Genomic DNA, 25,783 nt, shown 5'->3' on the forward strand with positions numbered 1-25,783 from the left:
TATGTGCCCTCCTGTAATGTGTAGGTAGAATTCTTTTGAATTATTCCTATCTGATACCATAAATCAGATCAAAATCTGCTGTAGTTAATTATAAAATGTTATAAGTTTTCTAAGTAAATATTTTTATTAAACTGACCTTTTTATGAGATTATGAAACAATCTTGATGTTTTTTCTTTTTTTATTTCTTTCTTGATCCATTAATCCTAATCCGAGTTCAGGGTTTGGAAAATTAGATTAGCTAAATTTCCTTCTCTAGCACTTGTTTTTTGTTTTTTAAGATTTTATTTATTTATTTGACAGAGAGAGAGAGAGTACAAGCAGGGGGACTGGCAGGGAGAAGAGAAGCAGGCTCCCGCTGAGCGGAGAGCCCGACGTGGGGCTCAATCCCAGGAGCCTGGGATCATGACCTGAGCCGAAGGCAGATGCGTAACTGAGCCACCCAGGCACCCCCACTCTAGTACTTTTTACACGAAGAAGTATAGATCAAATTTAAATTCAGAGCCACCTGGAAGGGCCAATGTTCCTGATGTTTTGGGGTGTATGATATAGAAAAGAGGAAGCTGAAGTTCACCTGATGCTCACATTGCTTCACTACTGTGAGGAAAGTTTTAAAGAATAATCTGAGTTTTTTGAACACCTGGAGATGCCGGTTCCTTCTCTCTGTCTTCACCACATGAACCTCTATCAGTGCTCAGCACCACAAGGCACCATAATCTTAATATGCATATGTCAATCACATTATATGTGCCCAGGACTAAATTTTCTAATCAGGATTTCAAGTCCCAGTAACGCTGCTAATTTGAGGCTACATCTCCGTTCATCTCTCACCTCAACTGACTACTCCTATTTCTCACTCCACGCCTGTAGCCTTATTGTATTCTGATTACAAGTCTGCCATTTTCTTGATATGACATGTTCTCTTAAAGACTTTTATTATCATGGAAAACTACATCAAAACTACATCAAAAACTAATGATGCACTGTACAGTGACTAACATAATAAAAAAAATAAAACAAATAAAATAAAAACTCATCTATTCTGGGTTAATTTGTTTTTCACAACCCCACCTGGCTTCAAATCAAGACTCTGTACAACATTCCAAATAATTTTATTTGGAATTAAAAAACAATAACTTTGGCATTTCTGCCTTTTCACAACTGATTATAGCAGCCTTACAGGAGACCTGGCGCAAAAGTTAGAGAACCACGAGGTCAAGTCTGACTCTGCCACCATGTGACTGTGAGCAAGATGAGATGGCCAACCTCTCTGAGCTACAGACTCCTCATCTGAAATATCAGGGATGCTAATAATATAATCCATAGGGCTGATATAAGAAGTAAATGCAATGGTGTTTGTGAAGTGTCTGGAAAGAGTCATTTTTGATTCAGAGCTGTTACTATTTGAAGGGTCTTTTTAGGTTCCAGTTTAAACTTTTAATATGTGCTTTTCCTCTTTCCCTCATTCTACAGCAGTCTTTCCAAGGGCAGATTAGTCATCTAATTCTTCATATCTTCCCAGGACATAGAGGAATGAATTCTCCATTCAGTGGGCACTCTACCAATATTGACTGACTTTTCAAAGAAGTTTGGACTGCTCATTTGTCTGAGTAGTTTATTTACTTTGCTATCTTAGAGTGTCATAAAAATGTGGCAGTATGAAATCTGGTGAGATTATGATAGTTGCTGACACAAAGATTTATTGTCTAGATGAAATATTTAATGCATGCTTAATTCTAGAAAACAGCTTTGTAAAAATACTGGATATTTTTCTGGAAGAGAGAAAAAGAGAGAACTGACCCTGAAATTAAGCATACTGAATTCAACATTGATTTAGGGACACATACTTAATTGTGTTCACTGTCCATCTAAACATAAAGATACTTGAATCCAGTACCTAATAGGCAATACCAGTGCTGCTGTCACATTGGTACACATTGCTAAACCGAACCCCACCTCTCATCTCTCTTTTGGCAAAGGGTTCAGAAAAACAAATACAAAAACAAAAACCAATATGATCAATCAGGATCTCTGGTTGTGAAACCAGAAAGTGAATGGCAGATAATATAAACATAATTGTCTCACAACTGGAAGGTATTCAAACCAGTATCCCTGACCCCAGGCCTTCTCTGCCCTGATCTACCTTCCATACTATAACCATATTATTCTTCCCAAAATATGCTTACAACATGCCAACTGTACTAAAAAAAAAAAAAAAAAAGCCAATGATTTCCTAATCTCTGCAGGCTATTACTTAGCCTGGCATTCAAACTCCTGAAGGATCAGACTCCTATCTACCTAACCCTGTTTCCTATTAACATTAAAACAATATCCTCAGTCCTTCTCAGTTCAACTCCTTCTTGGACTCAAGTCTTTGTTCATTCTGCAATAATGTGCATTCCCCAGCATGTACATGAGTCCCCCAAACATACAGACCTTTGTACACTCCCATGCTCATACACAATACCCCCTCCCATACCCTTACAAAACATGCATACTCTTCAGGCTCAGCAGCAGTATTGCCTCCTACTATGAATCATGCCAGGTCATACTGATCTCCTTTTTTCTGAACACAGTCCTCGCTGACACCAGTTACCGGACATTTAACCTGACACTGCCTATAACATGGCGCAACTTTTTTTTAGTGTGTATGTCCTGTGTTCCCAACAAGATTATGAGCTTCTAAAGGGAAAAGTTGCTGCCTTCATTTCAACTTCCATGCGTGCCTCAGTGCTAGGCTCTTTGGAAGGATACAGTAAATCCTTTGATGAAAAAAATCACACTATTTTACACAAATATATTTAACCCACTGCTGGACTAGCAACACAATAATAGCTGACTTATTTCAAAGTGAAAACAGAGAAAAGGCAAAGAAAACCAAATATATAAACATCTAGAAGGCCACTGGGGTCAATAAGTAGGTATGTCAATAAAGTTTTGGCTTTCATCTCTAGGAGTATTGGGTATCTAGGTCACTCATATACAGTCATTATTTAGAAATGATTCATTCTTCAGTTTTCCTTTTACTAGGAATACTCCTGGGATATGACTTGAAAGTTATTTTGCTTTATCTAAATTTAAAACTGCTGAATATGGAGGTGTAGCAGAAGGATACAGGAAATAAAATTTATTTTCCATGGAATACAGTATTCTTGCATTATCACAAAACCACATTTGACATGCTTCATTCAATAACCATGTAGGCAAACCTGAAAAGATTTATGTGCTAGGTAGTTGATCACACTTGGCCTTCAATGCCATTCGTTTAACAGGTTTCCCCTTGAGCCTGTTTTACTGAAAAGGAACTCAAGGTTTAATTCCCCAATCCTAGATAAATATGCCTTTTTAAAATGTAAAATGTGAATTGTAGAAAAAGGAGAATGAATCTCACACATTAATAAACCACCCTCCCCACTTTACAAGGAGACTTGATTAAAAGATGAAAATCCACCTCAAGACTTCCAGATAGGCAAGGAGGCCCATTTGTCCCAGCTGCCTGGAGACATTTTAACAGCAGGCACTTGGAGCTTTTAATGAAAATCAGGTTGAACAGTGTGGTATCAGGAAGCTGCCCAACCTGCCTGTCTGCCAGAATAAACTGCTCGACTTTATAGCGCCCCTCCTCTTCTAATCAGGAGCTGAAACACCCCCACGAAGTCTCAGAACTCTTCTTAAAACCAGTTCTGATCCTTAAGAAGAAGGCTTTAAAAACATCAATACAGTCACTGCTTAATTATTCAATTCTGTTCATAGGGCAAAGGAGATTCTTTTCTGACCCCTGCAGTGATTAATTTATGCCCTGAAGCATAAGATTTGATTACCCCTCTCTTAGTATGTATAATGTGCGAGCTGTATGACTGGTCATAAAATTATTCAGCCACCATAGTTGGTTCAATGGCCTCCTGAGACAGTAAGTTCAACGATTTGGCTGCCTGCTGGTAAAGATATATAGCCTGACATTAACTCAGAATTTACCTGCTATCTGTTTTATCAGTACATGTTTGATATAAATGATTTCTAAATTCTTAGAAAATTATTATATACCCAGTTTAAAAAAAGGAGTAGAAAAATAATTTGTCTGTAAAAGACTTAAAGACTGATATTCACCAGTGTGCTCATGAAATGGGATGTTTTAATTGAAGTGAATGTTCTGATTTAGTCAGAAATCTTTTGGGTTTTCCACTCTTGTTTAAAATCTTTATAAAACATATTAGTTCGTGTTTCTGGCTCAGTAAGTACAGTATAGTGTGCTGAGCATAATTAATACTTCTGTGATAACTGTAACTCCCAAAGTGCCTTCAAGATCTTCTTAGTGAACATTAATTATGATGCTGAGAAGGGTAGGTGGTGAAGAGGGAATGGTCTAGGTTTGTAATGCTCAAATCATATAATAAATCCTAGAAATATTTAGGCTGCTGATGTTGGTTTTATTTCTTTATATTTTACCTCATCCCACAAAATATTTGAGGCGTCCAATATACCACATAACATTTTTTTTTTTAATTTAAAGTATCGAGGCAAAAGGAAAATGTGGACAACATACAAATGAACGAGCAAAGGTTAAGAAAAGTACTTTCAAAAAAGCCTGCCATACAGTACTCAACAAATGTAACATGAGCTGTAAGATGTGGCCAAGGCAAATAAAGAAATGGGAAAACGGGATAAACCACAACATTCATGGTGTTCAAAAAATTGAAAAACAGCTATAACAAAACAAAACAAAAAACTTGCTTTGGAGAAATAGTTTTTTTCCTTGATTATGTGTACTCATCATAATAAATTTATTATTTTATAGTAAATTTTATGATAAAATAATTTTATGAGAAATCTTAGATAAAGGGCACTACCGGGTGATGTTGTCCAGTGCTTCTCATGCTTTAATGTGCATATGGATCATCTGGGGATCTGATTGAGAGGCAGATTCTGACAGTATATCTATAGTCAGGGCCTGTGATTCTGAATTTCTAATAAGTTCCTGGGTAATGTCAATGCTGCTGATCCATGGACAATATGTTGAGTAGCAGGATATACAGAATATCAAGGATATTCTTGGTAGCAATCTATCAATAATGAGCATAATTTCCTACAGCATCCCTCAAGGTATGCTGATAGCATAACATCAATGCAATAAGTGAAATTCTGCAAAAGTAATTTTTTGAGGTGGCATATAAAAACACGCATTGAGGCACACATATCTCTTAATATCTACTTTGGCCCAAGGCAAAATTTAAAACACCTTGACAACCAATGGGTGACTCAGGTATCTTTCTTCATGTCAGTGGAATGAATAAACTAATAGCCATTAAGTTCCTCATAGCTGATGATTTTTTTCTGAATGAAGAAAATAATTAAGAATTCTTCATAGACTATGATTTGGCTCTTTGTCACTATAGTGATTCAAAATGTAGGACAAATTCTTTGTAATAGCACATTATGAATATTTTCAGTTTTAAATTAATCCCATGTAAAATTTGCATATTCATAAACATAAATGCATAATAAATAATTTAAAGATTTATGTTTTCTATCCATGCAAAGTTTCAAGCATTGATCATCTTCAAAAGAAAAACAAAAAAAGCTTTTATCTGCAATATTTAAGCAATTATTTTAAACTATGTAAAAATAAAGAATATGAAAGAAAAAAATTTTAAGTTAATTGATTCTATATTATAATTTATTTATTTTTTAATGTAACTCATGGAACAGAATTACAAAGTTAAAAGTAGCCTCCTTTTAGAAAAGAAGGAAATGGAGCTCAGAGAGGTTATATAAATGACTTTATCAAGGTCACACAGCTAACAAATTCCAGAGTTAGGCCTTTGACTGTAAGACCAATACTTGTCTCTCATATGTCACACTGCTTTACTACCATTAATTAAGTTGACCTATAGATCCCAATATCATTGTGATTCAATATGGTGGTAAAAAGAGAAAAAGTGGAAAGAGAAGCATATTCCGTTCATTCACTGAATATGTATTGAGAACCATTAACATGATGGCCATTGACTTGGAAGCAGAAGGGCAGTATGCGATAATGGAGAGGATTGCCAACTCCTCATTGGATACACAGTTTAGTAAAGGTAAACACGCATTTATAATGTGTTTTTACAATACAGCCTGAGGAGTACTATGCTACAAAGGCATGTAAAGCATTGTCAGAAATTAAAAGAGGTGATACTTGAGATGGATTTTGAATGTTAGATATATTTTGGTTAGTAGAATAGAGAAGTTGTGTCTTCCCGAGGCACAAAGGTATGGAAAAGCATACCGTGTTGAGTAATGCCAAATAGGTTCCTTCTAACGATAGGGAATATGGGATGGGGAAAGAGTGAAGAGCTAGAGAGAGATGGAAATCAAGGATCCATGCAGGTTTCTAGCTTAAATAGTAATAGTCAACCTAACAGAGTCAATAAGTCATTAAAACACCTTCATTTTTAGATAATTAAAAAAGATCTAATATAATCAACCTGCCCTTATATGAGGCTCCCCCTCTCCAAATGGGTATGGTGCCACATTGAGGACATAGTGTTGATCTTTGTGGTTATCAGGTTAGTCACTCAGAACTGGCAGCAATCAGACCAGTCTTGGTAAGAGGACATCCATGTTGTTGAGCTCAGGAATAGTCTCTATTTCTGTGGCCCTGACCACTGTCTACAGGCCCACTGAGGAAGAATGAGAATGGCTGAAAAAAGCAGCAAACTGATGATCATAGTATGGGGTCATCTTATCCACGATTACTCAGAGCTGGTTCTTTGTTAGATGCCCTTTTTGAACATTCACATAGAATACAAACATCTTCACACTCTGACCAGTCCAAGAAGATCATGAATTTACCTCAACCAAGTTGAACACTCTTTAGCACTCAAATAGGCATAAGAAATTCCCCCATAAGGCCTTAATTATGCAATGAAAGGGAAGGGGTAATACAGTAGGAATATGTGCAGTAAAAGTCTGAGACCCCTGCTCATGCCTTTTTTTTTTTTCCCTGCTCATGCCTTTTGCATCTGCTGAAGCCTGACCTCAAACTTAGATTTCCGTTAATGATAAATCATAACTGTTCACATGCCTAACGGAATACCCAGCTCGTGATGGAAGCTAAATTTGCATGGTCGTTTGATGGTCCCAGATCAAGCACTGCAATTGTACCAAGGCCTGATCATCTTCCAGGATGCAATTCTCCTTTGTCAGAAGTTCCACAAACATCTCTATTTTCCAGATACAACAAATATTATTGGATCTGATGGCTCATTAAGCTCAAGCAGGAGAGCATTTTGCACTGTTGTGCTACTAACTGCAGAGCCTTTTCAGTTACTCAATAAATATGGTAGAGCAGCATATTTGTGGTATATGCTGTCTTCCAAATCCAAATTAGCCAAGCAAACTTTGTACCATGATAATCTTTGAGAATTAAATTAAGGCAGAGAGAAGGTGTGCTGACACAACCTTAAGGCAAGACTACAAAGATGCACTGTTGATCGTATTAAGTAAAAGCACACTACTGCTGGTGATCTTTGCAAATTGTTACACAGAAAAAGCACTTTTTAGATCAATAGCTGTGTACCAGGTCCAACGGACTGTGTTGATTTGGTTCAGTAAAGAAACCACATCTGGAACCACAGCTGCAAGTGGAATCACTGCCTGATTATATTTAAGATAATCTACAGTAATTCTCTAAGATGCATCCATCTTCTTCAAAGTCCAACCAAGTGAAATAAATGAGGACACAATGGAAATCACCACCACTGCATATTTCAAGTTTTTGATATTGGCACTAATCTGCAGTCTTCCTAGGGATGCAGTACTACTTTAGGTTCACCATCCTGGCAGAGATAGAAAGTTCCAGAAGCTTACACATGCCCTTTCTGCCAGAATAACCCTCACTTTAGGGGCGACTGGGTGCCTCAGTTGGTTAGGCATCTGACTCCTGATTTTGGCTTGGGTCATGATCTCAGGTTGTAGGACTGAGCCCCACATCAGGACCCAAGCTCAGCATGGAGTCTGCTTATCCCTCTCCCTCTGCTCTTCCCCCTGCTCTCTCTCTCTCTCTCTCTCTCTCTCTCTCTCTCTCTCCTTGTCTCTCTCTCAAATAAATAAATAAAAATCCTTAAAAATAATAATAATAATAACCCTCACTTCATGAGTCAGGGCCAATGTGTGGTATTCGACAGTTTCCATATAAGTGTGTTCCAATTATATACACAGATATTAAGGCAATACTCAACAGGGTGTTTTATGAACCCAGTGACGGGATAAGATTTGTCAAAAATATCTTTGTTACTGCAGGATTGAGACTTCAGGCAGGTTTGCATAAACCTGCAGGTACATCATAAACTCCTGTGCCCTAAATACCTTGCTTGCTTCACCCTAGTCCTATCCCTGTGTCACTTGGCCCATATCTCCACTTTGACTTATGGACTGCATTATCATTTTGGGACCCCATGGGTGAGCATACATTTGAGAACATGTTTAGTAATGTCTAAAAATTATGGGTATTTTCCTCTCCCAGGTATATAGATGCTGGTTAGTAGCTGCAGGTCCCTTTGGGGAAAGCTTAGAGAAAAATTAAGCATATACTTGTGACAATATTTCAAGGTTTATTTTTAGGAGGACTTGGCCTCTAGATCTGTGAACTGGCTTAGTCTGGAATCTTGGTGACAGATCAGGACCTTCTCTTATGGTGACTCAAGTTTCTGGCCATCAGACCTGGAGTTTTATCTCCTTACAGTTTAAACAACAATTAATAACGTGCCCATAATCTTTTACTCCTATGGATACCATAATAATTATTTATAATCAAAATATCCATGCAGGAAAAAACAGTATTCAATGCCACTTTGCCTCTGCTGCCTTCCACTAATTCTGTCAAAGGCAATTGACCTTTCCCTTCCAGAATTCCAACATTCCCAGTGAATTCAGGAAGCCTATCTTAATGCCAGCATCTTCCATGATCATCTCTGACTTATAGAAAACAATGAGCTCTGGGGTGTTCTACCTGTTAATATCTTCTCAATGCCCAAATTAAGGAATGTCCTTTGGGCTCTCTCTGGGAATACAGTGTACATGTGTGGTGATGATGGCAGGGAGAGACTGATTGTGACAATCACATAGAAAGTCTACTGCAAAATATCTACTTCCATATGCCTTCTGATTCCTTCCTTGTTATTATGCCACAGTAGTTCTGGAATTTTGACTTCATTGAATGCAGGCTACCATTAACTCAAAGTTTCAGTCAGCTAACCAAATTTGTAGAACTAATTCCAAATGCACAAATTAAAACACTACATCATGAATTTCTACCAAGTTTACCATATCAATAAATTCAGCCTTATCCTGTTATAAGTTTTCCCTCTCAGTCTAAAACTCTTAGGAACTATTCAATATAAATTAGAAAAATCTTACAATTATTCTGGAATATAAGCTATCTCATCCTGGATGAGACTTTATACTTGTTCCCATGTAGTATTCTGAAAGCTAATTCCAGTCATGGGTCTAGAGACAATAGGAGATGTCTGGGATGGGTCTTGGGAAGAATGGATGTCCCCTTACATGGCAAGTGCCCTGGACTTACTAATTACAGGAACATCAAGTATGGGAAGCCTACTGTAATACTGGGTCTGTTTTTAGTGAGGTTAACTCTAAAGCAAAAAGAAATAAGGGAATCTTTTTAGGGCTCTTTTGAGAGCCTTGGCTCTCTCTAATGGTGATCTGAAACAAGGGTTAAAGATATACGTTTGTTATTTTCTTCCTTTAAGCTTCCCAGTGTAGCCATAAAAAGCCATCCCACTCCATAGTCTTTGTATTCATTATCACTGCCATACAAGTCAAGTTCAGTATCCATTTGATCCCCTCAATTTTTTACTTCACTAGATACTTCATCACAGGAATAGTTTAATTAATTGTGTGCCACTGCATACCACAAGCAAGGAGGTCAGCACTACTTTCAAAACAAATAAACCAATGCCCAAATATCATCTTTGAGAACATGTTTCCAGGACCACATCTGGTACTAAGTATGCTGTCATGCAGCATGCTGTCAGGAAAACCATAACCAAACCAAGTATTTCAACAGAGAGAAGATAGAATGGCAAACAGATTTCAGAGGCACTGAAGGACTGAAAAAGCACAAAGGAACACTAATGTAGCAAGGACATAATTATAAAGAACAGCTACCACCTCTAAGGCTAGAAAAATAGAGGGGAAGGATTGTGGCTATCAGGACCTAGAAGCTGATAGAAGGCACTGGACCCAGAGCTCTGAATAGAGGCACTGCCCTGCTGGTGCCCCTAGTTCTGGGGAGATATAATGGATGAAGCTGGCCTAAGAAGGCCAAAAGAAGCTTCTACTCAACTATTGCTAGGTGTATGCTGACAGGAACAGCAGACAGAATATTACCCTCCTAATATCCACCTATTGGCAGAACCTAACAAGAAGCCAATCAGTAAAGAGGACTCTGCAGTCCTAGACCCTTACAACAAAGCAGAGTATGGAAAGGTAGCTTTATAGCCAAGAGACAACAGCTTGATAACCAAATATATTTTTCTATGAAAAAAAACAAAAACACAGAAAAGTTACATGGGGTCAGGAACTAGGTTTTAATCTCAGACACAGCTCTAATGAACTGTAAGAATTTTAGCAGGTAATTTCACCTTTCCAAGCCTCAGTTTCATTTAAAAAAATCACTGTAACAATACCACCCATGTCTTCCTGGCAGGAAGCATAATGTAGGCGCAAGCACTCTGAATAAGTATAGAGTACTATATAATCATAAGCTTGTCTCACTATTATTATCCATACTAAATGGAGCCAGGAAAATAATAGATGAACGAAACTCATAGATAATCTTAAAATCTTCTTTTAGACAGCTTTATATTCTTTTCCATATAACCAGTCTTTACAGGACACAGGTAAAACAGCTCAATAAGCTCCATGTCTAGTCTTGTACAGAGTTGCTAACAAGCAGTAATGTGAATCCAAGGACAGTACCAGGGAGAATCAGAGAATATCAGGAGCTTAGCTAATTCTCCAAATGAATGGCCAGTTTGAGGAACTGAAACATGTTCAAAAACTATATACATTATCTGCTCCTCTCAAAAACCGAACTTGAAAATTTAACTATTGCCTACACAAATAGTAAAGATTACAGTAAAGAATAGGCCAACATAAAACAAATAACAAAATTCAGAACAGAAAGTGTTTTGCTTTTGGTTTTGTTTTGTTGTACATTGAGGTCACAAATAATTATTTGGAAAGGGAAGAGTTAATAGATAAATTGGTACATTTGATTTATACGTTGATAAAGTTAGAAAAACCACAACATTTGGGGCACCTGGGTGGCACAGTCGGTTGAGCGTCCAACTCTTGGTTTCAGCTCAGGTCGTGATCTCAGGTTGTGATCTCAAGGGCTTGAGATCAAACCCCCTGTCGAGCTCCATGCTCAGCACAGAGTCTTTTTAAGACTTTCTCTCCCTCTCCCTCTGCCTCTCTGCCCCACACTCCCACTCTTCTCCTCTCTCTAAAATAAATAAATAAATCTTAAAAATGAAAAAGAAAACCACAAAATTAAATAATGAATACTATAGCGCTTATAAATGCCTATCCGAGACTTGAGTAATTGCCCACAAATCAGAGTTTCATTCTAGACTACATAGAATTAGCAGACTTGACTGTTATTATTTTAGAATTTTGAATGAAAATGAACTCAAAATTAAAATGAAGAATCTCTCTAAAAGTATATGAGCACTTATTCAGCCAACAAATATTTACTATCTTCATGACAAACGCTAGGTTCTAAGGATACAAACACGAGGAAGAGTTCCGATATCTACACAAGTGCTGAGACCCAGTGTGAGAACAATGAACTTTACCTGAAGGTTCTAGGAAAGGATTTTTAAATATGACATTTAAGCTGAATCTCAAAAAAACTGGAGTTTGCAAGTTAGAAGGCAGTAAAAGGGTGGTAAAGAGAAAGGCAGCCACATTGCAAAGGCAGAGAGTCATGAAAGGCAGCCCCATATGAGGCAGATAATAATAAGTACTGCATTGCAGGACTTGGGGATGCAAGGGTGGGAGTAGAGGGTACAGCAGTCAAAGGAGATAAAACTGGAGAAGCCAGAACCAATGCATGAAGGGATGTACTACAATGCTGAGGAGTTTGGACTTGATTCTGTTGGAAGCACGATCCCGATGACATCTTTAACAGGGGATTGAAATGATCTAATTTATTAATTTACACACAACAGCTTCAATTCTCAAATAGAATGTGAATTTGATTGGATAGAAACTGGGGTGGAAGAGAACTACTGCAGTCCCCAGGCAATAGATGACAAGGACCCAGGTGCAAAGTTGCGGAAGTGAGAATAAAGGAAAGGAGTCTGGTCTAGAGATGTTCCTTATATACACCAATAGGAGATGTATGTGAAAGAGGAAAGGCTGGAAGAGAATTTTGAGGTTTTTGATATTGGGAAATTAAGGGTGTAGAGAGTGGCAAAATCTTCCATTCAAATAGAGCAGGAGTCAGCAATTTTTTTCGGTAAAGGGCCAGATAGCTCAGGCTATTTTAAACCTCTGAAAGCCAGACGGTCTTCATCACAACTACTCAGTTCTGCTTTTGTGGCACAAAAGCAGCCACAGGCAACACATGAACAACTAAGTGCGGCCGTGTTCCAATAAGACATTTTTATGGACACCGAAATTTGAATTTCATCTAATTTTCACATGTCATGAAATATTTTTTTTCATTTTCTCTTAAAGATGTAAAAACTATTCTTACCTTTCTGTAAGGCCATCTAAGAACAGGCAGTAGGCTAGATTTGTCCCAAGGACCATAATTTGTCAACCTCTACAACAGAGAAAACATGGGAAGGAATAGCAGTCAGGTCAAGTTTAAGGTGCTGTGGGACATCCTGGTGAGGGTGTACAGAGGCAGGTGTTCAGGTATGGACCTCAGTAAAGGAACTGTCCCAAATGCTCTAAAAACATTGTTCTTCGTGGTCATAAAGAACCAAAATTCTGTGAGAAGGCAAATACAATAGAGAAATGAAAGACCATATCCTACCCTAATGCTGCTTGCAAAGTACTTTTTAATTGCAGGTAAAGCAACATATGAGGATTTTATATTATCAAATCCAGACACTTATCTCTATAATAGGCAGTTAGAAGCCAAGGCCAAAGAGCTAAAGCATTTATGACAGAACTTATAAAAGTAATGAAAGATGATGAGTACAGGAACTGTCCAAGAAGCAAATAATGTTTCATCCTTTATGGGTGAAAGACAGAAATGAAGCTGGATTTAATTATAGAAGAGGAATTTCATTTGTTCCTTGTCAAAAACACCGATGCAAAAGATAAATAGAAGTCATAGAAACCTCCTTCTTTGGCAATATGTAACACTACTGTGCAACATAATGCTTGTTAAGTAACATTCAAACCACTCATAAATGATCCCAAATAGGAATGGTTCATAATTCAATTTGATAAAGAAAGGATGACAGTGTTTTTGGTGCCTCACTGGGACAGCTTTTGGACATGTGCTGCCCTGCCTTTCACAGCCACAGTAATGAAAAGTAAATTTATCTTGAGGTTGCACCTCTTATTTGGTTAAGGCGCAGTATCTCTGGTCCACACTGGATTTTTAACAGATGAAATATTTCCTAAACCAAGTAATTTGATTCTGTGGAGATAGTAACCACAGGCAGTGTAATTAATTTCTTTTATATCTTCAACACAGTAAGAAAGTGGATTTCCCCTTTCTATCCATAAGACAAAGCCAGACACAAATCACCATGAAGAGCAAGGTGCAACGTGAAGATTAAGAAATCTCCTATAATGTTGTGGATCTGAGCTATTCAATGCCTCACAATAAAAGTGAAATGTTAAAAATCAATCTTTGAATACCACGTCCATTTCCAATGCAAAGTGGCCCAAACAAAAGCAGACATATATAGTATTTTAACTTACACATTTCCCCATTGTCAAAACCCTATTAAAAAAAATCCTTTGGACCCTGGGAAACAAACTGAGGGCTTCAGCGGGGGTGGGGGGGGTGGGGGACTGGGATAGGCCGGTGATGGGCATTAAGGAGGGCATGTATTGCATGGTGCACTGGGTGTTATATGCAAATAATGAATCATGGAACACTACATCAAAAACTAAGGATATACTGTATGGTGACTAACATAACATAATAAAAAATTATTATTAAAAAAATCCTTGGATATAGTAACAAAATAGTGGTGATATATTCCTAGCAACTATTTTTCTAAAAAGTTGCAAATTCTTACATTAAAATTAAAATGCTTTGGTGATAGTCCCTAGAACTATGGCTTACAAAACTGTCATGTCTGTTCAAAATTACTTCTCTGCATGAGAATTACTGCCAAGTTAATTCCTTCTCAGTTATTCTTCTACAGAATAATAATATTGTTGATATTGACACTAAAAAGAACATTTTACCAGGTGAATTTCTACAAAGGGAAACCAGAGATAAAAACTGAATAGCTTTTCTAGTAAACAAGTATTAGTTCTAAAATCTTAAAGTAAAAATCTGTATGTGTTTTCTATTTCTAGTAGTCATGAAGCATTTACCTAACCAATAGGAGATAAGCTTGTGATAAGGGGAAGATAATTAAAAACAAATAGAAACTATTTTCAAGTTTAAATTAGAAACCATGATAAAAACCCAGCTCTTTGTGCTAGACAGCCCAACAACTAGAAGTGAAAAAAAAGGCCAAAATCAGGATTTATTCTTCATATAACAGACCAAATATTTATTATATCTATTCTTACCATTCAAATTTAATTATTTTAATTATTTTAATTATTTAATTATTTAAATTGGCTGAATGAACACCTTTATTACTGGTAGAGGGATAGCTTCAAAATACTTTCCTTGGGCTAAGAATGTAAGCAGGACATTCTACTGTAGGAAATAAACTTCGAAAATAAATCCTTACAACTGATGGGTATGATGTAATGAATATGGGCTTTGGAACAGTCTGAGCTGGGTCCAAAATCAGTATCTGTGGCCAATTAGCTACCAGTTCTTGGGAAAATTGCATTACTCTAAGAGATTATCAGATCTAAGTCTATCTAGCTTAACATCAGTCATCACCGGAAACCTATGTTACCCATCATTACCTAGATTTGTGGTTCTCAATTTATCACATTAGTGGTTCCCTTTATATAACAATAGTTCAGCACTCTGAAATAAAATTCATCGATATTTTAACCTACATATTTTTCAAAAAATCAGTATAGTGTCCATAAGATGTACTTCAATATGCAAATGTATGGAAACTACTACTCTCCAAGACATGTTGGTGTCAGATGCTTGTACCTATACAAAGAACCATCAGTAAGATGACACAAATGCAGGTAGATATAGATATGAACTACTGGCCACTTAAATACTATGGAGGCACTGCCATCAATGACTTGATTTTCCAAACTAGTGAACAGCTGCTGGCAGAGTTTTGAACAAAACAAGGACGGTATTTCCTTAGATATACACAATACTTACATTCCCAGAAAATTGAGCATAGACCAAAACTATGCACAAATGACTTATGTTATGTAAATATATAAATTTATGTTTCTATTATTATAAGTAGATCCTTCACCTCTATTACTCTTCAGTTGGATGTTCAAAGATCATATGGAACATGGGTGGGAAAACATGTGACTGTGAAGAACTCACCCACATTGCAACGTATCTCATATCACCAGCTCTAATCGCCTTCTAGTAATTTTTTCCCTCCTCTTCTACTCTTCCTTCCTGCACCACCCTCTCCCCCATCAATTCTTTACTCAACAGACAGAGTAATCCTTTTAAAAATGTTAATCACACTGTGTTACTTGGGCTAAACCCGCCAATGAGTTTCTGTCACATTCAGAATACAGTCCAAACTCTTTTGCATGGCCTTTAGACCCTGAATGATCCTGCCTGAGGCCAACCTCTGTGACCTCATTTCTAATGGTGTCTTTCTCGCTTCATGCTCCAGACACACTAGTGCTCTTGCTGGTCTTAAAACTCATCAAACGTAGTCCAGACTTGGGCCTTTGTATCTGCAGTTCTCTCCGTGTGGAACACACCCACCTGACCCTTTCTCTGGCTCCTGTATCCTACTTGACTTCACCTGGATAGTGAATTTCCCAAAATGGAAGTTTGGTTCACTCTTTCAAATCATCCTCCTCTCCACCTTACCAAGTGGCATACCCAGTTGCTCAGGCTAAAATCTCTGACAATTTTCTTCTTCTTTCCAGCACTTCTATTCACCTAATAAATGAGTAAGTCCTTTTAACTTTACGTCTAAAACATATCCCAAATTTATCACAGCCACTGCTACTCTTCCCATCTGAGCCACTATCATCTCTCACCTACACCATTTCAGAGCCCACCTAACTGCTCATTTATGCTTCCATTCTTACCCTCTACAATCCTTTTTCCACACAGCATCCAGAGAGATCTTCAAAAAGATAAAGCAGATCATGTAACTCCCCCTTTCAAGCTTTCCGCTGACATCTTTCATGCTTAGAATAGAACCCAAACTCTGGGTACCACCGTCTACAAGGACTTTGACAAGCTAATCGCCTAGCCTCACCATTCACCTCTCTTCCTCTTGCTCTTCATGCCACTGGCCTTCTTTCTGGTAAAAGAACAAGTCACGCTCATTCCTACCCTAGGACTTTTGCTCTATCATGGAACTATATGCCTGGAAATTAGTACAACATATATTTGTATGGCTGGCTTCCTCTTATCATACAGGTGTCATTTAAAATGTCACACCCCCAGAGAGATCTTTCTTGACTTACCAGGTCTAAAGAAATGCCACTTACTCTGTCTCACTATATCTTTCTTTATTTTAATCACAGAATTGATCAATATGTGACATTTTTTAGTTTACTTGGTTATTTATTTATTATTATTATTTAATACCAAAGGGGGCACCAAGAAAGCAAGGACCTTGATGAAATTAGCCACAAGTCTGTACACAATGCTTGAATAGTCATTAATCAGAGTGAACACTGAAAAAAAAATCTGCTAAATGCATAAATTAATGAGTAGTTCAGTATTCCAAACAGATTTCCTGAAGAAAATTCCTTAACTTTATGATTTTCAAACTATAGGATGTGCATCACCAGAAAACATGAGTTTGTTTGCCAAATAGCTCAAACCACTGGAAAATGTGGCATATCTTCCTGAAATATCAGTTTTGTGTGAAAGTAATTTAAAACAATACATTTATATAAAAATAGATAAGAATATGTAATGAATTAGAGTATACCACTTACATGAATTTTTAATATAAAACAAAAATTCTGTGAAACTTCATGATTTTAGCAATTGCTAAGCACTGTGATTCTAAATCCCCTGATATATGATGTTATTCTCCCCAGTTTTAAGGAGTACACTGATGTAAAAAACAAAATTAAGAAGCAAAGGAATGATTCCATGAACAATAATTAGAGCAAACAGTTGAGAATGGAGATTTTAATTTAGGCTCCTTTTTAATGCTCTATTTTTAAAATATCACCAGAGAGATAAGCAAAGTTTCCTATATGTTGGGTAATTTCCATTGCTCTGAATCTTAGATTTGTGAGGGCTTTTTTTTTTTTCCTGTTACAGAAAAGCTCTGAGTGCTGCTACTTCCTGTCAGTGGTGGCACCAAATACTTGGCATATTAGAGGTCAAGCTAGAAGACCAGTACAACACATGCCCAAAATTCATTAGCAAAGAATGCCAAAGTGGTCTCACATCTACCTAGTCTTAAGGAAACTAAGAGGTAAGGGTCATCAACTAGCAAAGTGGTTAAATCTGATGATGACAATCTGATAAGTAAGAATAAATAGGTGTTCAACAAGCATTTAGATCAGCAGTAAATTGTAACTTCCACCAAAGCAATGATGACATCTAGAAAGAAAACATCATCACAATAATAATCTTGTTCCACAAACTGCATTCTGTAATACAGTAAGAACAAAGCCTGGCATTGAAAACTATTGCTATCAACCTCTAACAGTGTGACTTTGACCAAAGCACTGACCTCAGTTTCATCATCTGTGATTTAGAGATAATAATACGTGGCTCTTAAGAAGACTGGGAAGATAACATGAGACAGTTTACACCACAGACGTAGCAGCCACCAAGCCCTTAAATTGCAGCTATTATTGTTATAGAATAATGCACCTACTGTTACAAAAATTAAAAGTATCCTATTCTAATTCTAGATTTAATATAAAAGGAAGTTTGGTTTAAATATTAGCAATGAATATTTCATGTTTTTTCTAGAAGAAATTGTTTTAATAAAAGTTGATAGCCTAGTTCTGCCAGACATCCAAAATTATATCCAATACTTTAAAAAGTTTAAGCCCTCTAATACTTGGTTTTAAAGTAGTAACGTATTCAGAGATTTGCTTTGCCAAGTAGACTGAATAATCAACACAATCCCAAATCCTGTCTTAAAGTATTCATTTTTAACTTAATTTAGCACTTATTTTATACTGTATTCTCACTTTCTTCAACTTTTTTTCATGTGTATATCTCTAAGAAGTTAGCAAGCTACCTGAAGGCAGAGACTAGTTTGTGTGACTGCTTTATATGAGTTTCTAGTTACACTGTGGTGAGGTATGGGTTGGCATATGGATGAGAGTGAGGTGAATTTTAGAAGTGTCTTACATTGATCAATTATAACATTATGAACTCCTCTACTTTTTTTTCTTGATGCAATGTGCAATAATCAAATTATGAATCAAATATCACCCTATGAAGAAAATAGACAAGTGTTACTATAACTTGTTTAAGTAGGAATGAAATATTAAGGATTCAGTTTCATGGTTTCTCCAATTTGACATGGTGCTAGGGCTAGGTCCAGACTAAAGTTTTTAAAAAAGCTTTTTTCTCCACTATATTTCAGGTTGAAAAAAAAATGACCATCCCAAAAAATGTCATCCAGTAGTTCCCGCAGCACCATCCTGCTTTATTTTCTTTTGGGACATATAAAGCTTGTTTTCCCAAAGAAAGCTGTGGTTCTTTGACAAGCTCCCATGGCATGGATGACAAAGGACAATTCAAACTTCCCCCATGTGCGTGTAATGGCACCTGATCACAGAGACAACCCTACACCTATGCTTGGGAGAGAGTGGAGTCACGGTTTTTCAACAGCATGGGCATTTTCATAACCTGCAGCTTGAGGAAATGACCTACAGGAGTACATTTGGTTTACCCCAAAATGTTCCAGGAGTGACAAGCCATCATGAGGGTCCCCATTAATCAGGGCTTGCTGGTAGATTCATTATGTATTTGGTAAACAAGACACTGCTTTTTTCAATAAATCGTTTTTACAAACTTAATCTTGACTTGAACCTTCTTTCATAGAGCACTGAGTTTTCCAAAGGTATGTATTTTCCATTACATATTGAATGATTTCATGAGTAACAGGAACCATAAGAGGGGTGACCATGTATTTCGTTGTCCAAACTGGCACACTTTTGAGAGAAAACAGGGAAATTATTAATAATTATTCCAAACACAGGGAAAGAAGTCATGCATTTATCTCGGGAGAAAAATAGCTTAAAACAGCCATATACTCATTTATGCAAACTTGAAGACTAAAACTTGAAAACTGCAGGAAGAAAAAGATTTTCTGTGATGGAGGAAGAGTGATAATGAGATACAAGAGTTGAAGGAAAGAAAATAGCAGAAAAAAAATAATATTTATCCATGGTTTGCTTTGGGTCAAGCTTTTAAACAATAAAAACTCCAACAATAAAGTAAAGTAGTGATAATATGTTAGACAACAATCTGTGACACGGTCATTAGTCCCTTTTTTTAGATAAGAAAACCAACATTAAAAAGGTTAACTTTCTTGCCAAAGACACCTAGATAAAAAAGTCAGGACTTGGATTCAAACAATGTGCCAGCTCATTAAATTTCTTCCAAGGTCACTCTGGTTTCAGCATTACATTTCCATTTTAAAATGTGGAACCTCAGACTCAGAGACAGTGTCCTGTTTGCAGACTCACATATAATACGGAATGTGGACTCAAACTCAGGCCTGCCTGAACTCTAAAGCCAGTGTTTTTTCTACCAAAATGTTGACTGACTTTTGTTCAGAAACAGGTTTTGTTTCGTTGGCTTTAATTTGGGGTTTTTTGTTGCTGTTTGTTTGCTTGCTTGTTTTTGAGGAGACTGGGAAATGGAACTCTTCCCCTCTTCTTGCTTTGACTTTGCTAAGCTCCATTTCTGCTCTAAACTTTTCTCTCCTTGCCTCTCACTTGCCTCCCCCACCCCCATCTCATTCTTTTCTCAGAGCTCCTTCTAAATATTTAATCGAGATGCCTGACCTAGGCTTGTTGGAAACCTTAGCTTACTGGTAAGGAGCTTCAGTGACTTATCCCTCACATCACTGACAGGCTCTGTTTTGTCCAAGGGTGGTTTGTTCAAATCCCCTTCTCTCCTATCCAATTCATTAAGCATGGGTCATCTCATCCTCCAAAGCAACTTATGCCCCCAGCATCCCTTCTGCCATACTTGTCCTCCTTTCAACTTGGCCTGAGAGGTTATCATCATTCTTGTCCAAACAGCATGAAAATCTATGAACTACACGTGCACACAAATGATGCAGGGAGTCAGGCTAACATAAAGCACTCCTTCAACAGGAGCACACTGAGAGGTAACTATGGGGGATTTTCCTACAGTATTATATGAGAAAGTTCAAGTGGCAGTATTCTAGATGAGAGGCCAAGAAAACTAAGGAAGGATGAGGTTGTATAGCAAAGGCACATATAAACCCTTCTTGAGCTCTTTCCTAGGAAGTCTTGTTTGTTTGTTTGGTTGGTTGGTTTTGGAAGTCTTGTTCTAATAATCAGAAAGAAACAATCTTCTGAAGCTAGTCATTGACTATTATATTCATGTAGACTATATTCTAAAGGCAAATACCACAAAACAAGACTTTTCTCCATTCCACCTACTTCCCTCCATCCCTGTCACCAGCACCCTAGTGCAAGCCACTGCCATCTCTCATTGGTGGCACAATAACTTTTCAGTGGTCTCCAGGCTTCCACTCTTGCTTCCTTATGGTGGTTAATTCTCTACCCAGCAGCCAGAGTATTTTTAAAATATGCTCCTCAGATCATGTCACTCTCTCTCTTTTTTTTTTTAAGATTTTATTTATTTATTTGACATAGAGAGAGACAGCCAGTGAGAGAGGGAACACAAGCAGGGGGAGTGGGAGAGGAAGAAGCAGGCTCCCAGCAGAGGAGCCTGATGCGGGCTCGATCCCAGAACGCCAGGATCATGCCCTGAACTGAAGGCAGATGCTTAACGACTGAGCCACCCAGGTGCCCCATGTCACTCTCTTATGTAACTCCCTCCCTTATATTCCATAGCAACTTAGCATAAAATCTGAACTCCTCTTACTGGCTTACAATCACCAACAGGACATTACAAGCCCTTCCTAACAACTTCTCATACTCTCCTTCTTTCCTACTCTAGCTCCCCTGCCCTTCCTCCAGTGCCTGGAATGTGCCAGCCTAGTCCTGGCCTCGGGGCCTGTGGGCTTACTATTCCGGTTTATTGAAATGGTATGTCCCCAGATCTTTGCTTTGCTGATGCATCTTGTCACTCAAACCTAGATTTGAAAGTAACCTCCTCTAAAAGACCATCCTTAACCTGAAGAGCACCCACTCTGTTACTCAAGCATAGTTATCTTGACATAGCATTGCTACTTTCTGTTGGCTTATTTATTTACCTGTTTTGTAGTTGTTTACTGCCTGTCTCCCCTACTAAAAATGTAAACTACACCAGATTAGAGAATATGCCCATCTTACTCGCCATTGTACCCCTTGTGTCTAGAAGAACACTGATATGTAATAGGACTCAGAAAGCATTTGGTGAACAAATAAATAAATTAGTCAACCAATTTATTTATGAATTTTTGCTTTACCTTTATATGATAATCATAGTGGATAAAAAAAATTTTAACGTCTACTTTGCAAGTTAAAAATGTGTATTTGGCAGCAAAGATCTTTTTCTTATAATTACATATGATTTTAAAAAGTATGGTCAAGTTGTGAAAATTCCTTGGTTATATTTTGTGGGGGTGACCTCAAAAAAGTTCCAGAAAGAACTCACAGAAACTATAAACCCTTGCATAAACATATCATAAAAAACTAGCGAGGCCTGTAATTTAGGCTTGGCCCTCCACCAAGGCTGTGACCAACCTTGGTTTAGGAAGTTTCTGATAACATGATATCAATTATAGGATACAAAATCCTGCCTCTAGAATGTTGTTGTATGTGCCTCCAGTTGAACAATTTCATATAATGCAAGGCCAGAACACCTTAACTCTAGAGAGTTAAGACTTCATTGATGGCACAGAACAGGTTAAACGACAAGACTGAGTATTTGCTTACCAATAAAATGTTTGTTTAATTAAAAAAAAAAACTTAATGAAAAGTTAGGAGGCATTTTCCTTAAGGAGTATACCCTATTCTCCAATAGGGTTGGAAAAACACTAGGGCTGAATGAGCCAGATGTCACCCCAATCCATTAGAGTCACGGTCAAGTGACTCTCCCAATTGTTAACTAAAAAGAAGTCTCTGGAGAAAAGGAATAAGTCACTCCTTGAGGAAACCTTATTCAAATACGGATGCATGGCAAAGAAGCAATGCAAGAGCTTGAGAACAGAGACTCATCCAAGCTGGGAAAAGGTAATGTTTTCAAGAAAGTCAGAAAGCCAGGAGCAACAGCACCAGAAGTGGGTTCAAGCCCAGGCTGCAGATTACCCCAGGAAACCTCAAAGGGAAGCATCAGGCCACTAATGTTGACACAGCTGTCACATATAGGGCAGTAAAAACACAAGTATAAAAGGTGAAATATCGATAAGCAGAAATAGCCAAGGTTATTTATTTCCCAAATACGTTGTCAAAAATTCCAGCATATAGAAGGTAAACCACATACAATTTTCACAATAAGAGGTTTTTTTTTTGTTCCAAATCCACTCCATCATATTTGATCATATTGGCACTTCTTGGTTTAACTAAAATTATTTTTGTCTGAACTTATATGTACCTACCAGCATATGCTGAAATGTTTGTTGATCTACTTAATTCCCTGCATTCATTAGTATTCTCCCGTTTCTTGTTCTGTGTTATATATAATGACATTGAAAACTACTCCTGTTCAATCACCAATATTTACTCCTTCTAAAAATATTAATCACAGGTGTCTTCCAAATCAAAGCAACCAACATGTACAATAATTGATTTTAAGATATAAGTAAGACAGCAAAGCTGTGCCAGAGAAGACTAAATAACTCACCAAATTCCCCTGTGCATTGTATGTATATTCCATTTATTGAGTAATAGACTCTCTGTTGCATCTACTGTCTTTAGTGTTCAAACAAGGTTTCTAAGCTGGGAGAAACTACTAAACAAGATAATCAGGTTTTAGGTTTAAAAAATAACCTAAATCCTTCTCATTCTTCTGGCAGATTTTAGCAAGGGACTCAGTAATAATTACCAACTTTGGAAAGCCTGCCACAGGGAGATGAGTCTAGATTGCTTTATTAAAATAATCCAATCTTCTTTCTCAAAATACCTGCATTACTCTATAACAGGAGGAAAGAATCTGAAAAAAGAATTAAAGGTAGGGAAGAAAATTCACATTTACCTAAGCTTATTATGCTCTGTTAGTAAGGTGACAATAAACCCTGATTTGCCTGGCATAAATCTGTTCTATGCCTGTTGTCCCAGTGTAATTATTAACAGTATTGTCCCTTTTTGCTCTCAAAAATTTTGCAATTTAGGCAGTAAATTATATGGTTACCCTGTGTGTTATGTAGCAAGCACTATGTTCATGATGGATCCATAGATCAAAAGAGAGAGAGAGGGGAGAGGGAGAGAGAGAAAGATGTTTCTTTCTATCCTACTCTGTTGCCCAGAGCAGACCGGTATGAACTAACCTGTATTAGTGTGTTCCTTCTGAATGGACTTGGCTAATCAGAGGTACTAGCAGGAAATGGGAGAGTGGGAATAAAGAGAAGTCAGGATATTTGTTCCCTGATCTCACTCCCTGCCTGGCTATGGTCTAGCTATATCCCTCTGCCACAGGCCACAGCTCCAGATGCCTCTCTCCTACAGCAGAGCACTATTTCTGGGTTCTGCAAACTCTTCACTCTCCTTGTTCCTTCAGACCCAGGTATAGCAATGGCTCCCCCGTTGCTAGTCCCAGGATGCTTCATAAGACCTTGTAGATATCCTTTAACCTTGTAAAATACTCTCATTTTCCCATTACAGCGTACCCTGTATTTTCCTCTAAGAAGCTGACCGGGAGAATTTTTTTCTCTCTCTTCATCTACACAGAAATCCTACGTGATAGAAAGCACATGGATTTTACTTGGAAAAAAAAATTAAGGCTCAGAGAAGCTACTTTATTTTTCCAGCTAGTACATGATAGAAGAGATTCAAATCTGGGTGCCCCTGATTCTGAAAGCTCTGGGTTATTCTCCTGTATCAAGTTAATCAAGCTATGTACTCCCTTCCTAGATTAGATAATGAAGGATTCAATAAGCTCTTTATAATTCCAGTGATATACAAACATATACTTATTCAATGAATACTTTTGAAAAAAGTGAACAGTATGAATTAGGTACTACGCTAACTGGGGAAAGCACTAGGAGAAGTCAAAAGAAAGGCCATGGGGGGAAAAAAAGTACCTTGAAATATTAACTGATGTCAATTTTAAAATGTGACAATACAGCAGACAAGAGCTTCTTTAGAAGGATGTGCCTGAAGCAATAATCCAGTTCTGCAATATTTATTGATTACATTCTGATACATTGAAATCTTGGCTGTTAGCTGTGTCCTAACAAGGAAAATCTATGTGCAATTTCAAGTTGGTTTCTCAATAAGACTGTCAGATGAGGAGCTGGATAAGAACAGGACCTATATTTCCCCTTCTCTAGCATGGGTTCCTTCCATTATAAGAATGACTTATCTCTTGATGAGTGCCAAAGTCTTAAAGTAAGGCCTGGGTGGATCAGTCAGTTGGGCATCTGACTCTTGGTTTTGGCCCAGGTCATGATCTCATGGGTCATGGGACTGGCCCCACGTCGGGCTCCATGCTCAGTGGGGAGTCTGCTTGAAGATTTTCTTCCTCTGACCCTCCCCCACTCTCTCTCTCTCTCAAAAAAAAAGAATCCATTTATCCAATTTGAACGCAACGCACTAAGCTCAAACATCATATACTTTCTATCATACTTTCGCCTGCTGTGCCCAGACCAAGGACTTAACGACCTTTAACTATACTTTCCAGTTCTGTTGGGAAACTTTGGATCTAAACAGATGAGTTTGGATAAGGAGAGGAGGACATAATAGTGGAAACAACAACCTAGGATATTGTGGTAATACTGTGTTAATCGCAAAAAAATGAGAATCACATTTACTGAGATACATAATAGAAGAGACCACACTTACTAAAAATGTTGAGTTATCCATAAGAAATGCAAAGGAATTTATGACATATAATGAATCATTAGGCTTACATTAGGGTTATTAATTATGTTAATATTATTAAAAAGTTTATATTTCTATTTTCAAGTTTCTGAATAATGAGTTTTCTCCATTTTAAAAATGTCAGATCCCAGAGAATCTATCAGCTTAGTATGCTCTATATTTTGAAGATACTCTTTTACACATAGAACTATGCCAAAGTAAGCAAGGGTCCCTATCCAAGATGCCAGGAAGAAACAAGTCATAGTGTGCATTTCATAATGAGTAAAAGAGCCA

The 25,783-nt window shown here is 37.4% G+C and overlaps 1 protein-coding gene across 3 annotated transcripts in view; it reads right to left on the reverse strand.

Annotated features, from left to right (window-relative positions):
• Nucleotides 1-25,783, reverse strand: part of NXPH1 (neurexophilin 1) — a 285,250-nt gene that overhangs the window by 23,287 nt on the left and 236,180 nt on the right. Inside the window, exons 1-2 of one of the 3 annotated variants that reach the window (XM_045793162.2) lie at nt 23,316-23,387; nt 12,768-12,836 (exon numbers count right to left, since the gene is read on the reverse strand). The exons of the other annotated variants lie outside the window; for them this stretch is intronic. Of the exons in view, the coding sequence (XP_045649118.2) occupies nt 12,768-12,836; nt 23,316-23,348 (102 nt within the window). The 5' untranslated portion in view covers nt 23,349-23,387. Of the gene's footprint in view, nt 1-12,767; nt 12,837-23,315; nt 23,388-25,783 lie in introns of those variants that run through there. 3 annotated transcript variants of the gene reach the window in all.

This window comes from Ursus americanus, chromosome 3 (assembly GCF_024610735.1).
Source record: "Ursus americanus isolate L20-20 chromosome 3, mUrsAme1.1.p, whole genome shotgun sequence".
Lineage (NCBI taxonomy): Eukaryota > Metazoa > Chordata > Mammalia > Carnivora > Ursidae > Ursus > Ursus americanus.